General features: G+C 38.6%; 1 protein-coding gene across 7 annotated transcripts in view; it reads left to right on the top strand.

Annotated features, from left to right (window-relative positions):
• Positions 1–21,623, top strand: part of EFCAB11 (EF-hand calcium binding domain 11) — a 167,931-nt gene that overhangs the window by 56,709 nt on the left and 89,599 nt on the right. Inside the window, exon 6 of one of the 7 annotated variants that reach the window (XM_065549214.2) lies at positions 548–1,933. The exons of the other annotated variants lie outside the window; for them this stretch is intronic. Within the exon in view, the coding sequence (XP_065405286.1) occupies positions 548–590 (43 nt within the window). The 3' untranslated portion in view covers positions 591–1,933. Of the gene's footprint in view, positions 1–547; positions 1,934–21,623 lie in introns of those variants that run through there. 7 annotated transcript variants of the gene reach the window in all.

Below are 21,623 nucleotides of genomic sequence, written 5' to 3'. Positions count from 1 at the left end.
CTTATGTGTGAGTCACAGAAATTTTCACCCACTTGTGGCCTGTCCTCATTTTTTGTGGGGGAGGGATTATCTTTTGATGTATAACTGGATATTTTCCCAGAGGTTTTAGAGAGAACGTGAAAAAAAGAAAAAAGTGTGGGACTCTTTGGCATGTCCAAAGTCTAGAATTTTGGAGAGCATGTGTGTAGTGTTACTTGAGCATACAAATGGGGTCTCCCTTGTGATTTTCTGCCTATTGCAATACTCACATTATCTTTGAACACTTGCTCATCTTTCTTTTTCTAAATTAGCCAGTTTGAACATTTCTCTGAGATTTACATTATTTTCAAGTTCTTTTACATTATAGAATTCAATGTTTACTGCTTAAATTATGATTTTTTAGCCTCAGTATAGTTGCATGAAAAGGCTATAAAAAGGCCATAAAACAAGTCTGACCTACCAAAAAGCAAATTTGTCTACCACTTGGCAACTCTCTCTGTGTAACACAACTTTTTCATTTTACCTATTCTGATGGCAGTGCTGTATTAATATTTCATTCTCTCCCTAGAGCTTGTGGACATTATCATCATCCAAAGGCATTTGAGTACTAAATTGCATATGATGATATTTATATAAGAAAATTGCAGGCCAAGCGTGGTGGCTCACTCCTGGAATCCCAGCTCTTTGGGAGGCCGAGGTGGGAGGATCGCTTGAGGCCAGGAGTTCAAGACCATCCTGGGCAACATAGCAGGACCCCGTCACTACAGAAAATGAAAAAAAAATTTGCTGGGCATTGTGGCACACCCCTGAAGTCCCAGCTACTCAGAAGACTGAAGCAGGAGGATCCTCTGAGCCCAGAAGTTGGAGGTTTCAATGAGCTATGATTGTACCACTGCACCTCAGCCTGGATGACAGAGTGATACTTTGCCCTCCTAAAAAAGAAAGAAAGAGAGGCAATGCGAGGCCAGGCGAGGCGGGGCAGGGCAGGGCGGAAAAGAGGCCAGGCACGGTGGCTCACACCTGTAATCCCAGCGCTTTGGGAGGCGAGGTGGGTGGATGACTTGATGTCAGCAGTTCAAGACTAGCCTGGTCAACATGGCGAGACCCTGTCTCTACCAAAAATACAAAAATTAGCCACACATGGTGGCGCGGGCCTGTAGTCCCAGCTACTTAGGAGGGTGAGGCAGGAGAATCGCTTGAACCTGGCAGATGGAGGTTGCAGTGAGCTGAGATTGTGCCACTGCATTCCAGCCTGTTCAACAGAGCGAGACCCTGTCTCAAAAAGAAAAAAAAAAACAGCAACACAAAAACGAGAAAAAGAAAATCACATCATGATTTTGCTAATTCTTCGTAAGACTGGTTTCTTATAGGGTCATACATAGATTTTCACCATAAAAAGAGCCTCAAAGAGCATATGGTACAGTCCCTTATTTTACACATGCGAAGTTAAATGACCAATGCAAGGTCTCACACCTTGGTGGGGGTGAATGTGGGCATGGAATAGGATTAGGACCCAGAATTCTTGGCCCTGGCACAAGGTGTTTTCCACTATGATGGATTATAGAATAATAATGTTATTCTTTATTTTTATAAAGTTGGTGTGCATTTCTAGATTTCCTTAGGTTTCACAGAAACATAGGTTTCAGTGCTTTTAGCTTTTTGGTGATGACATCGTTTTAGTTTCTTAGTACTGAAGGAACTGTTTATCATACTTGCTTAAATTAGCTTTATGGAAATAATGTATACTGTTTTCCTTCCTTATTTTCAACCGTATTTACATGCTAGTCTTTCCAACAGGTTGTATAAATAAGTTAAATGTTATGGTAAATTATTCCAAAATGGCATATTAAGTTTGCATAAATTAAAACTATGGTGCAATACTATGAATCAAATTGTAACTAGATGTAAATTTGTAAATGTGTGTAGTTAATTTTTTAAATATAATTTTTCCATGCACGACTGCTTTATTTAAGTTAGTGTGTTTAACAATAAAATTAGTGCGTTCAACTCAAGAACTACAATATTACCATTAACTCACATATACCGGTGCACTCCTCCATCCTATCTTCCTGCATTTTTCCATAGGAACCAGTATCCTGAAGTGTTGATTATTCCCATGCTTTAAAAATACACACACGTGGTTGGGCGTGGTGGCTCATGCCTATAATCTCAGTACTTTGGGAGGCCGAGGTGGGCGGATCACAAGGTCAGGAGATCGAGACCATCTGGCTAACACAGTGAAACCCCGTCTCTACTAAAAATAGAAAAATTTAGCTGGGTGTGGTGATGTGCGCCTGTCGTCCCAGCTACTCAGGAGGCTGAGACAGGAGAACTGCTTGAACCCTGGAGGTGGAGGTTGCAGTGAGCCAAGATCATGCCACGGCACTCCAGCCTAGGTGACAGAACAAGACTCCGTCTCAAAAAAAAAAAAAAAAAAAAAAAGCACATATACATATTTTTCCTATATGTTTCTCTAATGTTTAATCTTCCTTGTTTTTAAACTTCGTAAAAAACAATGTCAAATGTATATAGTCTTTGTGACTTGCTTTTTTTCACTCAATAGTGTTTCTAATATTTATCCTTGTTTTATGTATAATTCACTCATTTAAAATCTGTTTAGCGGCTGGGCACAGTGGTTCACGCCTATAATACTAGCACCTTGAGAGGCCAAGGTGGGAGGACCTGTCGAGGCCAGGAGTTCAAGACTCTCCGAGCAGTAAGCAAGACCCCGTCTCTATAAAAAATACAAAATAAAAATTATCCAGGTGTGGTGGCACATACCTATAGCCCTAGCTAATGGGGAGGCTGAGGTGGGAGGATCACTTGGGCCCAGGAATTCAAGGCTGCAGGAGTTCGAGGCTGCAGGAGTTTGAGGCTGCAGTGAGCTATGCTTGTGCCACTCACTGCTCTCTAGCCTGGGTGACAGAGTAAAATCCTGTCTCTAAAAAAATAAAATAGTATAGCATTCCACTGTATGGATTTACCACAGTTTGTCTATTCTTTGGTTGATGGGCATTTAGTTTTCTTTTCCCCAATTTTGTTTACTTTTTCTCTTCTTATTAATACTGTATGAACACGTTTGTATCATAACTCTTAGTGCCCATGTACAAATGCTTCTCTGGATATGTACTTAGGAATGGAATTGCTAGGTTGTAAGGTACACAAATGTTTACTTACATAGTGCTGGAATGTCATAATGCCAAATGATATTTTCAATAATTCATATCAATTTACATTCCCACCAACAGTATATTCTGTTGATGGGCATCCTCTCCAACTCTTGCCAGACTTATTTTTTTTTTCTTTCTTTCTTTCTTTGAGACGGAGTCTCGCTCTGTCGCCCAGGCTGGAGTGCAGTGGCTCGATGTCGGTTCACTGCAAGCTCCGCCTCCTGGGTTCACGCCATTCTCTTGCCTCAGCCTCCCGGGTAGCTGGGACTACAGGCGCCCGCCACCACGCCTGGCTAATTTTTTGTATTTTTAGTAGAGACGAGGTTTCACTGTGTTAGCCAGGATGGTCTCGATCTCCTGACCTCGTGTTCCGCCCACCTCAGCCTCCCAAAGTGCTGGGATTACAGGCTTGAGCCACCGCGCCCGGCCGAGTTCTCTCTCTTATCTCTTCACGTTTACTAGTCTTCTCTGTGACATACCTGTTCACGGTTTTGACCCATTTTTCGATTGCATTTTCTGTTTATGTGAATGTGTTCTTTATATATGTTCTCAGTACAAATATTCGGTCTAGTTAACAAATATCTTCTCCCAGCTTGTGGCTTGTCTTTTCACTTTCTTCAAGTGTCTTTTGAGACATAAGTAAAATTTAGTTTGGTTAAATTTATGAATCTTTGTCATAGTTAGAGGGCTTGTGTCCTGTTTAAGAAACCCTTCATTACCCCCAAAGTCAGAGACCTATTACCTATATTTTCTTCATAAAATTTAAGGTTTGGCTCTTGAATATTAAATCTGTAATTCTTCTAGAATTGATTCATGAGTATGGCGTGTGTGAGAACCCAGTGTCACCTTTTCCATATGGACAATCAGTATTTTCCCCTCTGTTGACTGAATGTGCCCTCTTTTCTCTGCTGTTCTGCTTTGCTGCCTCTGCTCCTGTGTTTTCTATCCTGTTTCATTGGTCATTTAATCTGTCTCTGCGCCAGTTTCTCACTGTCCTCATAAAATCTTAACACTGGTAGGGCAAGTCTCCCTCCTTACTTTTCATCTTTAGCAGTGTATTGATTATTTCCAGCTCTTTGTTTTCTCATAATAATTCCAGAAACTAACTTGTTAAGAACCAAAAACTTCGTTCACATTTTGATTAACATTTACTTTACAGATGAATTTCTGGAGAGTTGACATCTCAATAATATTGTCTTCCTATCCATAAATATGATATATTTTTCATTGGGTATTCTTGAAAGCCTTTCAGAAAATTCTTATAATTTCATCACACTACTATCACTATCATTATCACAATGGTTTTCACTTATACTGTATTTCTTATATGCCAAGCCCCATTCTATTTGTATCCAGTCTTTACAGCAGTCTTTTGAGGTAGATCCTATTATTATGAGATATTGCACATAGGAAACTGAGGCACAGAGAGGTTAACAACTTACTGTAGATCACACAGCTAGTTAATAGCAGAGGCAAGATTCTAACCCAAGGTGCCTAGATATAAAGTTCATACTTTTAATTACTACTCTATATTGCACACAGCTTTTTTTCTTCTTTTATTGGATTTCTTCCTACATATTTTATAGTTTTTGTTGCTATTATAAATGGTAGCTTTTGAAAATTATGTTTTTTAAATTACCTGTAGAAACAATAGAAACGAAATTGCTTTTTGTATGTTAATCTTCTAGCTAATAACCTTGCTAACTTTGTAGATTTTAAGGATCCACAAAGATAATGATATCAGTGGAAAATAGTAATTCTTTCTTCCTTTCCAATCCTTGTATCATTTATTTCTTTTTGCTGACATATGCACTGGCTAGGACTTACAGGGGTGATAGTGTCTTGTTCTGAAACTCAAAGGGAAAGATTTCAATATTTTATCAGTTAATTTGATCATAGCTGTAGGGGTTAGATCCTTTCTCAGATTAAAGAATTTCTCATCTGGTCTAGTTTATCATGAGTTTTTTAAAAATCAAGAATTGATGAGAACACATGGACTCTGGGAGGGGAACACCACACACTGGGGCCTGTCAGGGGGTGGGGGACAAGGGGAGGGAGAGCATTAGGACAAATACCTAATGCATGTGGGGCTTAAAACCTAGATGACAGATTGATAGGTGCAGCAAACCACCATGGCACTTGTATACCTATGTAACAAACCTGCACATTCCACACATGTATCCCAGAACTTAAATTTTAAAAAAAATCAAGGCTGGGCATGGTGGCTCACACCAGTAATCCCAGCACTTTGGGAGGCCAAGGCAGGCAGATCACGAGGTCAGGAGATCAAGACCATCCTGGCTAACATGGTGAAACCCCGTCTCTACTAAAAATACAAAAATTAAGCCGGGTGTGGTGGTGGGCACAGGAGAATGGCGTGAACCTGGGAGGCGGAGCTTGCAGTGAGCCGAGATCACGCCACTGCACTCCAGCCTGGGCGACGGAGTGAGAATCCGTCTCAAAAAAAAAAATAAATAAATAAAAAATTGGCATTAAATTTCACTATATGCCTTTTCTATATCGAGATGTTATTTTTTGAAATTCATTAATGTAATGAATAACATGTCTGTATATATATGTATAGTTTTAATATCAGTTCATCTTTTACATTTTTGATATAAACCCAATTGTACTATCCTATTAGCTTTTTAATGCACAGTTGGATTCAGTTTGCTAATATTTTACTTAGGGTGGTGTGTGTGTGCGGGCGTGCTTGTGTGTGTATCTAAAATGAGTGTCTAAAATGGAGGTGTAATTTTACTTTTCTTGCTTTGTTTCATTTCAAGGTTATATTGGCCTCATACAGCGAATTAGGGAGAATTTCCTGTTCTTATATTTGGTACAGATTTTGCTATTTTAATGTAAATAGAATATTGCCTTGGAAAGTTTATAACCTTAATTATAAACATATATAATCAGAAACCTCTTGCTTTTGACAATACATTGTTTTCTGCTACTTTGAAAAACTCTAATTTCTACCATGGTACCTCAAGCTCTTAAGTATTTTTAATGAATTAAAAGTACAAAGGTATTAAAAGGTTATAACCAAACATTTATTAAAATCCCCTATGTTACATTTTATAGTTTTGTATTCCCTGAAGTCACTTCAAGTTATTTATTTTTAAACATAGAACATCTAGTCAAAGTCTATTTATGTCTGCTTCTGCTGGTTCTTGCTCATTGTGACTAGTTTCCTCGTAAACTTGTTTGTATTCAACTTTCTGGAGCTCACCGACCTTGAAAAATAATTTATGGAGAATTCACGAGCCCAGTTTGAAATCAGAGTGGTTTATGTGTTTTTGCCAGGCTCCTTGGAGCACCATCAGTACAGGACTATATTAAAACAGATCCACAGATAGAAGTTTCTATACTCACTCAAGGTATGTTTAGACCCAGGATCCCAGGGAATCTCCTAGTGAGGGTCAATCAACACTCATAACTTCTCAGGGGTGAATTATCGTTTTTTTATTTCATTTTTCTCTTACTCCTTTGCTCAGCAACAGGGAAACTTTCATGTAGTCCTTTGGATTTCACCTTAATGTGGGAAAGTTATCCTGTGAGATGATCCAAATTGGGAAAGTCCTGTATCTTCACTTCTGACCTCGTCCCCACATGTGGGTTACCAGACCGCAACCCCAGTGCATGATGTGAGTGAATGCCTTTGGGGCAAAGGTGGCTTTGGGATGCCAACTTTCTTTCCACTAACCTATTTGGGTTCAAGCTAGCCTCAAGAATTTGGCCTGCCAGCTCTTTTTAATTCTTTAGTCCTTTTAAGGTGGTTTTGTTTTAGTGTCTTATCCAGCATCTTTAGTTTTTTTCATTGGGGGGTTGATCTGAGTATCCAAAAACAGAAACTCATGTGAATTCTTAAATACTTTGTTTCCCAAACTTTTCCTTCTAAATTCTGCTTTCCAAATATTGATTTATTAGGTAGACCATAAGATTTGATAAGTGTTAGAAAAGAGTATCCGCTTATTTGTAAGAGATATAGAAAATATATAAAATTAGTAATGCATTTCTAAAGCTTAGTAGTTCTGGCATTTTAGCTTTACTTTATCTTCTATTGCTGTTTAAAGAATATGACCGAGTATTTCTGACCTTTTATTGCTCTTATATTGAATATCATTTAGAGGTTGTAAGCTAAGTATTTATTTTCATATAACCTAAAACCATAGTATTAGGAAATACTGATATAATTTAGTGATCATGTCATTGAAGCTTAACATTTTTATTGCATTCATTATTTATGAGAAGAAATCATGCAGTGTTTCTGTTTTTATCAAGGTATTGTATCTAAAAATCGCTTTTCTTGAACTTGAATTCAATATTTATTAAAGTGCATTTTATAGCACTTACACCTACGACAAAATAATTGATTAACTGTGTCCAAGTGTGTTGATGGGTCCTCAAGGGCCAACGCTAGATTCGATGATTCACTAGAAGGACTTCCAAGACTCCACCTACAGTCATATTCAGGGCTATGATTTATTACAGTGAAAGGATTCTATGCAAAATCAGCACAGGGAAGGGTACATGGGGTGAAGTCCAGGGGAAATCAGCTGCCAGTTTCCCACTGTTCCCTTCCAGTGGAGTCACAGAGAACACAATTCCCCAGCAGTAAGCTGTGACCACACATGTAAAATATGCCAACCAGGGAAGCTCAGTAGAGACTCAGTGCCCAGGGTCTAATTGTGGGCTGATCACATTGGCGTCTCTGCCTGGCATGTGCCAAAATTTCAGACTCGCAGAAGGAAAGCAGGTTTTCAATGGGAGCCATATATTTGCACAAACAGTTTTAAGCACAGTGATCAACTCTTCCCAGTTAATGGTGGTAGGAACCTTCCTGAAATCCAAGTTCCCAGAGGCCAGTCAAGGGCCAGGCTTGTAAGCAGAATTGCAGTCAGGTCTGCTGTGTTAACTTTTTTCTACACGTGGAGCTATGGCTAAAGTTTTTTTAAGCACTTATCATTTGGCAAGCACTGTTCTAAGCCCTTTACTCATTTCATCCTCACAATCACCGTTTCAAAAGATGGGGAACTGAGGGATAGAGAAGTTAAAAAATTTGTCTCATATTTCACAGCTAGAAAGTAGTAAAACAGGATTCAAAGTAAGTCTTTGAATCCATGATTTTATCCAATACTTTATTTGGGTTTTTTTGAAAATTACTTTCATTTTGTCTCACCTCACGAATAAGATGTTCCATACATTTCCTTAAAATGGTGATTAAAATAAATTGTCAGAAAAGGAAGAAGTTGTCTTCATACAACCTCTTTTAATCTTCAGTGTTGTTTCATGGCTCTTAATTTTCAGATTTGAAAAATCATTCTAATTATTATTCAGATCCTTCCTGATCTCATAGGCTTTTTTCTGCCTCTGTGTTTCTTCTGGGTTGGAGAATTTGAATTGTTTTTTTCCATTTGTCTGGTCCTTGACCACTAATTTACTGCCATGGTTCTTTCTATGTTTCCCTTTGGTATTTTCTGAAATTTAGCTATTAGAACTGCAAACAGAGAAAGTATCACAGCGCCATGGTTTTATAAACAAAGACAGGACAACTGTCTTAGTCCATTTGGGCTGCTATAATAAAAATACCATAAACTGGGTGGCTTATAAACAACAGAAATTTTTTTCTGGCACTTTTGTAGGCCAGGAAGTCCAAGAGCAAGGAGCTGGCAAATCTGGAGTCTGGGGAGGGCCCACTTTCTGGTTCACAGATGGTACCTTTTTTTTTTTTTTTTTTTTTGAGACGGAGTCTGGCTCTCTCGCCCAGGCTGGAGTGCAGTGGCCGGATCGCAGCTCACTGCAAGCTCCGCCTCCCAGGTTCACGCCATTCTCCTGCCTCAGCCTCCCGAGTAGCTGGGACTACAGGCGCCCACCACCTCGCCCGGCTAGTTTTTTGTATTTTTTTAGTAGAGACGGGGTTTCACCGTGTTAGCCAGGATGGTCTCGATCTCCTGACCTCGTGATCCACCCGTCTCGGCCTCCCAAAGTGCTGGGATTACAGGCTTGAGCCACCACGCCCGGCCAGATGGTACCTTTTAAATGTGTCCTTGATATAGTTTGGACATTTGTTCCCACCCAAATCTCCTGTTGAATTGTAATCCCCAATGCTGGAGGTGGGGCCTGGTGGGAGGTGTCTGCATCATGGGGGCAGATCCCTGGTGCTGTCTTCATGATGGTGAGTCTTGTGAGATTTGGTCATTTAAAAGTGTATAGCACCTCCCCCACTCAAACTCTTGTTCCTGCTCTGGCCATGTGACATGCCTGCTCCCACTTTACCTTCTGCCATGATTGTAAGCTTCCTGAGCTTCCCCAGAAGCCAAGCAGATGCCAACGCTATGCTTCCTGTAAAGCCTGCACAACCGTGAGCCAACTAAACCTCTTGTCTTTATAAATGACCTAAGCTCAGGTATTTCTTTATAGCAATGCAAGAACAGCCTACTACAGTCCTCATATGGTGAAAGGAGAGAACTCTAGTCTCTTCAGCCCCTTATAAGGCCACCAATCCCATTCATGGGGGTTCTAATTACCTCCCAAAGGCCCCACCTCCAGCCATCATGTTGGTGATTAGGTTTTAACATATGCATTTGGGGCAGGCACAAATATTCAGACCATAGCAACAGCATTTTCTGTTTTATTTCCTTCTTTGTAATTCTCATCATTGTATTGGCCATATTATCTACCTCAGTATGTTGGACAGTGACTTAAGGGGGTGGCCTTTAAATGCTCCTAGAGGGCCATCTGGGATATAGCTGATAACTAAGAGCTTGCCTCTCTGCAAGTATACTTTAGATTATTTTTTTAGAATTGAAATGAGAAGATTCACTATTTGCTATATCCATTCCCAAGAAAATATAGCTTCAAGAAAAATGCGAGTGTTAACACATGTGCTGAAATATGATACAGATGTTTAATGTCTTACTGTAATATTATTTTACCGTTTGTAGTCACCTGCTTTTTTGATCCCTGCCTAAGTTTGCTTTCTTTATTCCATAGCACCTGTTCCCAGGAATATATTTACAGTGTGTTGTCTTTTCTAAATGGTTGGTACATATGTAAGAAAAAGGTTGACTTTTACTGGTTTCTTCCAGTAAATACCTTAAGGATTCCTTGTTATTTATTTTCAGTGTTACTTTATTTCAATTTAATACCCGAATACTGTTTTTACTTAAATACCACATAAGGAGTCATGCTATATGACCTAGGCATGACACTTACTTAAATGTTTATGGATAGGAAACAAGTTATTTCTAGTTTTACTTTTTAAAAAGAATTCCAAAACTTCAAACTACACATGATAAATGGCCCTGTATTTCCATAGGCTTAGAAAGCTTATGTCTAATTTATTACGCCCATGTGATCATGTGTATCTAGTTATTTGCTACCTTCTATTTCAGATCTTTGCATTTGTAGTTCCCTATTTAAACATCACATCATCACAGAGGCCTTTCCTATCCAAAGTGACTTCACTCCATCTCCCATCCCCAGTAAATCTCTGCTGCCTGGTTTTATGTCATTCATAGCACTTAGCAAATCTCAGAGAAGATTTTTTGGTTTTGTTTGCTTATTGTCTGTCTGTCATGCTTGACTATAAAGCTTCATGAGAGTAGTGATGTTGTCTGTTCTTTCTTGAATACCTCTGGATGTTCAGGTTAGTCCATAGCACATGTTGAATGAATCAATGAATTTATTAAAGACTATAGAAAACAATCTGTTTATATTAGATATGATATTTGATCTTTGTTAATTCAAACCTATGAGATTTTCTGTGGGTTGTTTAGGACGTGGGGAAGGTATCCAGACTAACCTTAGGTTTAGGTTATAATAATTAGCTAACTAAAAAGTTAACAATGGATATATTTAATCTCTTAGCCTCATTAAATTTTCTGATTCTTTGGGCTGTCTCTGAGAATTGTGTGTCTGCTGTAAATTATCAGAACTACAATAAACCAGGAGTCTTTCCAAATTTAAAGATACTAAATATATACCTTGATCTCTTTGTGTCCATTGGAAATATTTTAAACATAGAAAAGTATAGAGAATAATACGGTGGAACACTTGCATTTCAGCCACTTCTCTTTATCTCGTCTTAATATTTGTCATATTTGCCTCAGTGTTTGGTCAAAAACCAGTCTTGATATTTTTAAGATATCATTAATACTTAAATCAGTAGATTTTGAGTAAAGCAGATCACTTTCTATAATGTGAGAGGGTCTCATCTAATTAGTTGAATGCCTTAAGAGAAAACATGTAGGTCCCCTGGGGAGGAAGCAGTTCTGCCCACAGGCTGCCTTCAGATTTGAGGCTGCAACATTAACACTTCCCTTGACTCTCTGTGATGTTGCATTGGTCTGTTTGTCTATCTTTGTGCCAATATCACACTCTCTTTATTATATAACTTTGTAATCTTGATGTCTGGCAGTATAAGTCCTAGAGCTTTGTGTTTTCTTCAGAATTAGCTTGGCTATTTTTAGCCCATTGTGTTTTAAAATAAATTTTAGAGTCAGCTTTTCAATTTCCACCAAAAAAAAAGAAAGAAAGAAAGAAAAAAACAAGAAGCCAACTTCATACCCAAAAGTTGCTGTTTTCTTTCTTTCCTTTCTTCCTTCCTTTCTTCCTTCCTTCCTTCCTTCCTTTCTTTCTTTCTTTCTTTCTCTTTCTTTCTTTCCCTTTCTTTCTTTCTTTCTTTCTTTCTTTCTTTCTTTCTTTCTTTCTTTCTTTCTTTCTTTCTTTCTTTCTTTCTTTCTTTCTTTCCCTCCCTCCTTCCTTCCTTCCTTCCTTCCTTCCTTCCTTTCCTTCCTTCTTTCCTTTCCTTCCTTCCTTCTGTCTTTTTCTGTCTTTCTTTCTGTCTTTCTTTCTGTCTTTCTGTCTTTCTTGTCTTTCTTGTCTTTCTTTTCTTTCTTTGTCAGAGTCTTACTCTGTCACCCAGGCTGGAGTGCAGTGGTGCGATCTCGGCTCACTGCAACCTCCACCTCCCAGGTTCAAGCGATTCTCCTCCCTCAGCCTCCCGAGTAGCTGGGACTACAGGCGCCTGCCACCATGCCTGGCTAATTTTTTATATTTTTAGTAGAGATGGGGTTTCACCGTGTTAGCCAGGATTGTCTTGATCTCCTGATCTCATGATCCACCTGCCTTAGCCTCTCAAAGTGCTGGGATTACAGGCATGGTGAGCCATCATGCCCGCTGGCTGGATTTTTAATTGAATTTATATTGAATCTTTAGATTAGATCAATTTGGGGAGAATTGACAATGCCAAAATGTTTAAGTCTTCCAATGCCCATAAAAACAAAAGTATATCCTTTTGTTTTTAAAGGTCTTCTTTAACTTTTCTTACTGTTTTGTAGTTTTAATGTAAAAGTTTTATGCATGTTTTGTCAGATGATTCTGAGATATTTGGTTTTTATGTAGTTATATAGATTTTTAAATTTTATTTTCTACTTATTTAGATATACAATTGATTTTTATATGCTGGTCTTACACCAGCAGCATGACTGAATGTCTTAGTCTAGTCCGTCTGTTATAACAGAATACCATAGACTGGACGGCTTAAACAACAGAAATTTATTTTCTCACAGTTCTTAAGACTGAGAAGTCTGCGGTCAGGTGCCAGCATGGTCTGGTTCTGGTGAGGAGGCTCCTCCTGGCTTGCAGATGGCTGCCTTCCTGGCTGTGTGCTTCTGGGTCCTTTCCTGGACAGCTGCACGGACTAGAGGATCTCTTGCTCTTCTTATAAGGGCACTAATCCCTTATGATGGTCCCATTCTCATGACCTAATTACTTCCCAAAGACACCACCTCCAAATACTGTCACATTGTGGTTGAGGGATTCGACGCAGAATTGAGAGCAGGAGTGGGCACACACATTCAGTACATAATACTAAGTTAACTTATTAATTCTAATACTTTGTCTTAGTAATTGTAATAGTATATGTTTTATATTTTATTAGCATGCAATCATGTCATCTTCAAATAATAGTTTTATTTCTTCTTTTCCAATTCTTATGTCATCGATTTCTTTTTCTTCTCTTACTACATCAGCTAGGGTCTCCCACATAGTCATAAATAAAAGTTATACGCGCAGGTATCCTGTTTCTTCCCCATCTTTGTGGGGGGAGGGGAAAACTTTAGTATTTCACGTTAACTATGGAATATGCAATAGGTTTTTGTGTTTTGTTATGTTTTTAGGGGATAAATAACCTTTATTAGATTAAGGGAGCTCCTGCTTTGCTAAGATATTTTATCATGAATAGATACTGACTTTTATTAAATGCTTTTTCTTCTCATGTTGCCATGATCATATTTTTCTCCTTTACCCTGTTAATGTGATGATGATATGCAGTAGACTAATAGTAGAAATAGAACTATTGTACCATTAGTAAATGTGAGGCTTAGAGGACATACAATTGTATAATTTTTTTTGTTAGGGGCATTTAAAAATTATTGTTTTCTTATTTTTCAGAAACAGAGTCTCCCTCTGTTGCCCAGGTTGGAGTGCAGTGGTGAAATCATGGCTCACTATAGCCTCAAACTCCTAGGCTCAAGCAATCTTCCCACTTCAGCCTCTGGAGTAGCTGGGACTATGGGCGTGTGCTACTATGCCCAGTTAATTTTTTGAAACTTTTTAAGAGATGAGGTCCCAGGCTGGTCTTGAACTCCTGGCCTCAAACAGTCTCCCATCTCCGTCTCCTGAGTAGCTGGATTGCAGATGCAAGCCACTGTACCTGACTATATGGACATTATTTGTAGTAGATTCCACAATGCTGTTCAATTTGTCTATGTCTAACAGGTACTTGGGAAGAATAATTAAATGAACAGAGGAGAGTGGTTTAGAAGTGACGGGTGACTTGGCATTTGTGTCCAAATAAAAAGTAAATGTACATTTGGCCCTCCATATCAGCAAGTTCCATATCTGTGGATTCAACCTACTGAGGACAGAAAATATTTTTTTTAAGTTGCATTTACACTGAACATATACAGACTTTTTTCTTTGTCATTATTTCATAAACAATATGGCATAACAACTGTTTACATGCCATTTACAATGTATTAGGCGTTATGAATAGTCTAGAGATGATTCAGTATACAAGAGGATGTGCTTAGGTTATATACAAATACTACAGTATTATATAGTAAAGACTTAAGCATCTATGCATTTCAGTATTCATGGGAGGTCCTGGAACCAGTCCTTCATGGATACCAAGGGATGACTATATTTATGTATTCAGTCACCTTTTGACAAAGTTTAATGGCAGTGTTTCTTTTGTGAGTCTGAACAAATATTCAAGAAACTACAAAACATTCCTCTAATATCAGTTTCTTTTCTTCTTCTTTTTTTTTTTTTTTGAGACGGAGTCTCGCTCTGTCGCCCGGGCTGGAGTACAGTGGCCGGATCTCAGCTCACTGCAAGCTCCGCCTCCCGGGTTCACGCCATTCTCCTGCCTCAGCCTCCCGAGTAGCTGGGACTACAGGCGCCCGCCACCTCGCCCGGCTAGTTTTTTGTATTTTTTTTAGTAGAGACGGGGTTTCACTGTGTTAGCCAGGATGGTCTCGATTTCCTGACCTCGTGATCCGCCTGTCTCGGCCTCCCAAAGTGCTGGGATTACAGGCTTGAGCCACCGCGCCTGGCCTAGTTTCTTTTCTTCTAAGATGTACTAGAATATTATGTTAAGCTGACTATCTTAGTCAATTTGTGTTGCTTTAAAGGAATACCTGAAGCTGGATAATTTATCATGTAAAAGGTTATTTGCCTAAAAATTTTGATGGCTGGAAAGTTCAAGATTGGGTGTTTTGCATCTGGTAAGGCCTCAGACTTCTTCCACTCGTGGTGGAAGGCACGGGGAGCCGGCATGTGCAGAGATCACATGCCAAGAGAGGAAGCAAAAGAAGGAGTCGGGAGGCGCCAGACTCTTCTTAACGACCAGCTCTGGTGGGAACTAATAGAGAAACAACTCAGTCACCCCCAAGAGAGAACATTCATCTGTTCATGAGGGTTCCACCCCCAGGACCCAAACACCTCCCGCTAGGCCTCACCTTTAACACTGGGATCAAATTTCAGCCTGAGGTTTGAGAGGACAAGCATCCAAACCACAGCGGTAGCTGTAGGACTTTTTACCTCTGCCTTCTTTAAATTGTGTATTATACGTATCTGAGCCACAGACTGAGAGGTGGGTCGAACATTCACTCAGGCTTTTCTTGTTCCTAAGAACGGTGAAAATTCAAAGAAGGTACACTCTGTCGGAAATTGGTATTTCCCACCATTGCTTACATAAATCTTAAACAACCTTACTTTCAGGTGAGTAGATGAGTGAATGGATAGAGAGAGAAAAAGAGAGAGAGTGAGAGAAGTCATGGAAACTTGCTGTAGGTTTTTCACCCGGATGAAATGAAACATCACAGATGGTTTCTCACAGATGATCTCTTTGGCTTCCTTTCATGGGGCTTTCTCCCAGGGCAGTGCATTCTTTGTCAGTGGTGGGGAAAGAGTCAAAGTCACTATATCAAAATGATCAGTATTCTATAACATATTTGAATTTAGACCATCTCAACATATGCCCCACATACATTTCCCATTGTGCTTCACCCTTAACAGAAACAAATAATAAGACAAGGTAGTATTTGAACCTCTCAATGAAGAGTTTATAATGCATCGAATAAAGGCTTCATAGATACCAGTATTTTATTTGTCCCTCTTGGCACCCAGGAAGTTTTTCAGCACTCAGGCAATGCATGTTAGATCAGAAATGTGCCTTTCTTTTGTAAAGTAGAAAAAAGGTGCTTGAAAGGGAAAGTGGGATTAGAAAACCAGATCGCTCCACACAGGTGCTCTTGAGCAAGCTAGTTTTTGTAAGGATTATAAATAGAAGTCGAAGTTCTGGTAATTGATTATAGTAATACTCCCATGCTTGTGTAACCCTAGGCGTCCATGCTCCTGTGTGTAATGCTACTGATCTTGGTTGTAGACCGAGGTTTGAAATTATCTTTGTTCAAGTGCATGCACATATTCAACTTCATACCTTTAATGAGGGAAAATTTAAGACAAGTAAAATTTAGAACAGATTTTGTACAGTTGGTAGTAGAATTAAAAAATACTTTAGTTCCAGGCCAGGCGCAGTGGCTCATGCCTGTAATCCCAGCACTTTGGGAGGCCGAGGTGGGGAGATCACCTGAGGTCAGGAGTTTGAGACCAACCTGGCCAGCATGGTGAAACCCCGCCTCTACTAAAAATACAAAAATTAACCGGGCATCTTGGTGCATATCTGTAATCCCACCTACTCGGGAGGCTGAGGCAGGAGAATTGCTTGAACCTGGGAGTCAGAGTTTGCAGTGAGCCAAGATCGTGCCACTGCACTCCAGCCTGGGTGACAAAGAAAAAACAGATATATATATATATGTTCCAAGTCATAAAGTAGACCAAAAATATAAGTAGCTCTGAAAATAGTTTAGATAAAACTTTTTATTGATGCGTAGAGAGTGGATTGTGAAGAAACTGAGATTTTTGTATATCTCTAAATACTGGGGTTGATGAAGAGCTCAGTTATTCAGCCTTTCACTTCTTCTTTTAACAAGGATTTATTGAGGCACCTGTTACTTGCTTACACTGAGCTAGGCAGTGGGGATATGGTGTGAAGTAGACAGTTTTGTTCTGTAACATTAAATGGCAAAACAGTAACAAGTAAACTAAACCAGTGATAACCATATAATCACCAATTGTTCTAAATGCAGAATAAATAAATAGGGTAATAAGAATGGAGAGTAGTTGGGACAGTCACCTTAGGGCACCTGTGGAGACCACAGGAGACAGTGACATGTATGTTTGTGATTTCTGTGGTACCACCCATCAGTGGACCTGATGGACCATGGATCTGACTTCTGTCCTTTCCCCATTTTATAGATGGGGAAGATGAGATGCAGAAGCACAGTAACTTTCCATGTGCGTGTAGGCATCTGTGTAAGTGGTTAAGAATTCAAACCCAGCTGGTCTGACTCCAGAGCTTGTATTTTTAACCACTATGCTATACTGTCCCACAAGTAATATTCGTTTCATATTAGTGAAATAAGATAGATAAGTACCAAGCAGACTAACCCCAAAGCCTTCTCTTAACAGCTACACTAACTACCTCTCAAGAAGTCATAGAGTTTATAGACTGACACAGCTGGTGTGTTTTTATCTTTTTTTTTCTGTGAAGTAATTAGTAATTATTTTTTCCATTTTATTTAGATTTCATTATTTTTCAACTAATTGTAAACCACCTTCAAAAGAAAAGAAAAACGGAAGTGAAGGATCTCAGTTTAGTGAAGTGAAGGATCAATTTGAAATATTCTTAAGACTCTTTTAATGTAATAACTTGAGCATCTTCATCTGCCTATGCAGTCCAGTATTCGGGAGAATGCAGTTCGTCTTAGTCTGTTTGAGCTGCTATAATAAAACTTCATAGACTGGGTAGCTTATAAACAACAGAGTTTTATTTCTCACACTTCTGGAGGCTGGGAAGTCCAAGATCAGGGCACTGGCAAATTCAATGTCTGGTTAGGGCCTGTTCCCTGGTTCGTAGAATGGTGTCTTACATGGTGGAAAGGAGCAAGGGAGTGCTCTGGGGCCTCTTGGTCACCAGTCCCATTCACGAAGGCTCTTCCCCATGACTTACTCTTATGAAGGCCCCACCTCCTAATACCATCACATTGGTGATTAGGTTTCAACATATGAATTTTAGGGAGACACAAATGTTCAGAACATAGCAGAGTCATACAGTAAATACTAAGAAAGTTATACTCACAACATTTAGAATAAATGGAAACTGAAAAACTATTAATAGGCCAAATCTTAAAAGAGCATATACTAATGCTAACATGTGTACCCATACATATATTTGGCTTTTCTGATAGAGCAGGTTTGTTCTGGAGAGTTTATACACAATGAATTTTGCTAAAAGTTTTCTGTAACATCCCTGTGATGTAATAGGGGAAGAAGCATCACTTCTCTTTTTATAATTAGAAAATGCAGGTTTATAAGGTGATACTCAGAGTGAGTCAAGCTGAATATTGGGTAATCTTGAATCATAAACCCTTCTATACCCTCCTTAAAAAATTATTGTCTCCATGAAAAGTAACAGGAAGAAGAGTCTATATGAGCCCAGCAGTGCAAATTAGCCTACAAATTAACTTGGTTTGGCAAAAGTAAAGTGTGCTCTTAGTCTTCTTCAAAAATACTTATTCAGACATATGTAAAAGAAAATTATGGTATATGTTTGTAGGTAATTTAAATATTTGAGGGGTTTTTTTGTTCTTTTTTTTTTGGGGGGGCGGGGTGGCATGTTTATGTTTTTTTGTGTAGGTTACCATAGCCAGATGAATTAAATGCATTGTAACTCATTGAAAAATAGAACAAATTTAAATTGAATAAGAAATGTGGTTTTATAGGATTATAGCATAGTTACTATTATCACTAACATAAAGAAGTGTCAGGAAGAGAACAATAACACCTGCTATGATACTGAAAGGAATGAACATCTGGAATAGCAAAAGTGATAAAAGGAAAATAATACGAAATGACCTAAATTTCATAAAAGGTATCTTTCTCATGTCTTTAAATACAAAAGAAGGAAGTAGGATCGAGTACACTAAAAAGAAAAATAGTCATATGATGTAAGAGTTTGTCCACCAGAGCTTAACAAAAACAGTGGAGAACAGAAAAAATTGGGCTAAATATTGAATACAATAGCTGTTTAGTAATGATCAGAGGACAGGGAGTTGGGGGATCATGTCTTGGCAAAAGAAAGGTCAAAAGGGCAGAAAGTACATTTTGGGTTAATTCAAACAAGGTAAAGTAATAGAAGAAAAGAATACCAAGTAGACAATGTTTTAAGATAATGAAATGTATAGCCTAATGTTATGCACATTGCTTAGCAACAAGCAATTTTAAAAAAGAATGAAAAAGGAACTATGGAAAAGAAGAAAGAGACATGTGTCTTGTAAAGCAATCAGATACAAGATGAAAATGAGAAGAGCCAAGAAAGAAAGTGAATTTAGACCTCAAAGAAGTTTGAGATAAATGACCCACATTTGTTATTGTCTCTTAAGTCAGTTTTTTTAAAAAGTTAGATACTGAATTATAATAATCATTAAAATAACTGCCCAAAGTAGAGATATTGATTGCTATGTAAAATGTACTCCATATTCTTTATATATAAAGCTGTGAAGATATATTTAGACATTCATATAATTTAATATTTTGAGAAAATATATTTTAATACAGTATGATAAAACAAATCTATAAAAATGATTTAAATGTGATTTAGAAGGGCATTTGGAGATGATTTTCATCTTTTATTTTCTTGTTTTGGATAGGGATTGTTGCTTTATACAACTCTAATACTTCGTTGTAAATATTTAAATAGTGGGTAGCATCTGACCTGTTTGTAAAGTTCAGAAGTACCTTTATATAAATAATAGCTTCTAAAGGCCAGTAGACGCATTTAAAAATAAGCAAGTAAATTAATTCATCCCATACCTGGCAGTTAAAATAGAATGCATTTCCATTATTTGGCTTTAGATTTGACCTTGTAAAAACAGAAAGCAATACAAACCCCACATACCACAACTACCACAGGGGTCATCTAATGAAAGGATTGTTGTCACAAAACATTGCTCAGATCATCTTTTAGTATGTCCCATCTGCAAGCTAGAATTTTTCTCCTAGTCATCTGTCTTTTGAAATCATGGAACCTCAAGCCTTGTTTTTTCCCCATCCATTTGAGAAAATGACCAGCGTTCTGTAGCGTTGGAAAGAAGGTACAGATTTAATAACAAACATGAAAACAATTGAGCAGAAGTGGAAATAATCAAGCTTTTATTATTGAGTTTTGGTACTTACATATCATTACTCATGATAAAGCTTCACAGTGCTTCTGCCAATCAGAGTTCTTACTGCTCAGTGTTTTGAGGTTGAGAATGGTAAATTGAAGTATGCAGTGCCTCTCAGAATAGTTATCCAATGTCTTAATATATAAAGGGGTGCCTTTTGAGATACTCCGATTTGTATTTAGGATTTACCCATTGCTAAAGCTGAATGCTTTTAATTAAAACAGTAGATCCAAACAACTGCCAAACCCTTTCATGGAGTAAAATACCATATTTTAGTAAATCTGAGACACCATTGATTCTAGGGGCACCATCATATTATGTACCACTAATGACAGAAAAAAAGTGGTAAAGGCAGAAAAAGTTCTGCCTGTTAAACTGTGACACACTGCTAAGATACCAACAATTGCAAGATGCTTTGCAATTTTATAAATTTTAAATTGTGGAAAATGGTGTTAGAGAAGCAATGAAATAAGATCATGTGCACCTTCGCTACTTTGTTCTGAATTCTCTTTAGATTTCTTAAACCCAATACTAACCCTATCCAGTGTATTCTGTCTTTTTAGAATCTCTTCTTGGCCCCATTACCCGATTTCACTGCATGTAACCTTGACTTCACTCAAAAATACTTTTGGTTGGCCGGGTGCGGTGGTTCATGCCTGTAATCCCAGCACTTTGGGAGGCCAAGGCAGGTGGATCACAAAGTCAGGAGTTCAAGACCAGCCTGACCAACATGGTGAAACCCCGTCTCTACTAAAAATACAAAATTTAGCCAGGTGTGGTGGCACGTGCCTATAATCCCAGCTACTCAGGAGGCTGAGGTAGGAGAATCACTTGAACCTGGGAGGCAGAGGTTGCAGTGAGCCGAGATTGCGCCACTGCATTCCAGCCTGGGCGACAGATCGAGACTCTGTCTCAAAAAATAATAATAATGATAATAATAATAATATTTTTGGTCATCTACTCTTAGAGTAGATAGTACTCTGACTGTCTCAGTCAAACATCCCTCTCTGACCTATCCTAGCCTTACGAGAGGATGTAGACATCAACTGTGGATAGTCCGTGGGCTAATTCTTGCCTTGTAAGCAGGATGTAGGCATCAGTTCATGAAGACCTGGTTCTACAGCCATTGTAGAGCTTCCCCATTCAGTGTTGGCTGGACTTCTACCCGGTGCCTGGCATGGCGCAGGTGCTCTAGGTTACAGCACTGAACAAGACATGTCCTGCAGGCAAGGAACTTGCAGTCTGGTGGGAAAGTAGATGCATAAACGGGGATTGGAATTCACTTAACTTTAGCTGTGACAGGCAGGGCTGCCAAGAGGTAAAGTTTCTCTTCACCTCTTCCTTGATTTACTATCCCCCCTCTTTTTTTCCCGTGACCCCCAACTTAACCTTTCATAATGTCAAACGAATGTAATCTGCCTTGCATTGCACAGAAGCCTATCAAGAATTCTCTACAAATGGACTATCTGAACCCATGCGCATGTTGTTTTGTTTTTTTACTTTTTATAAAACACATCTCACATACATAATCATGTGCATATTTTGAATAGAAATTGCCCCAGTCCTAATCAGCTACCCAAATGGGAGTAGGAATAACTCATTGTAATGATGATGT

The sequence above is a fragment of the Macaca fascicularis genome, chromosome 7 (assembly GCF_037993035.2).
Source record: "Macaca fascicularis isolate 582-1 chromosome 7, T2T-MFA8v1.1".
NCBI lineage: Eukaryota > Metazoa > Chordata > Mammalia > Primates > Cercopithecidae > Macaca > Macaca fascicularis.
Note: the sequence above shows the minus strand (reverse complement) of the source record. Positions and strands in the feature narration are given on the sequence as shown.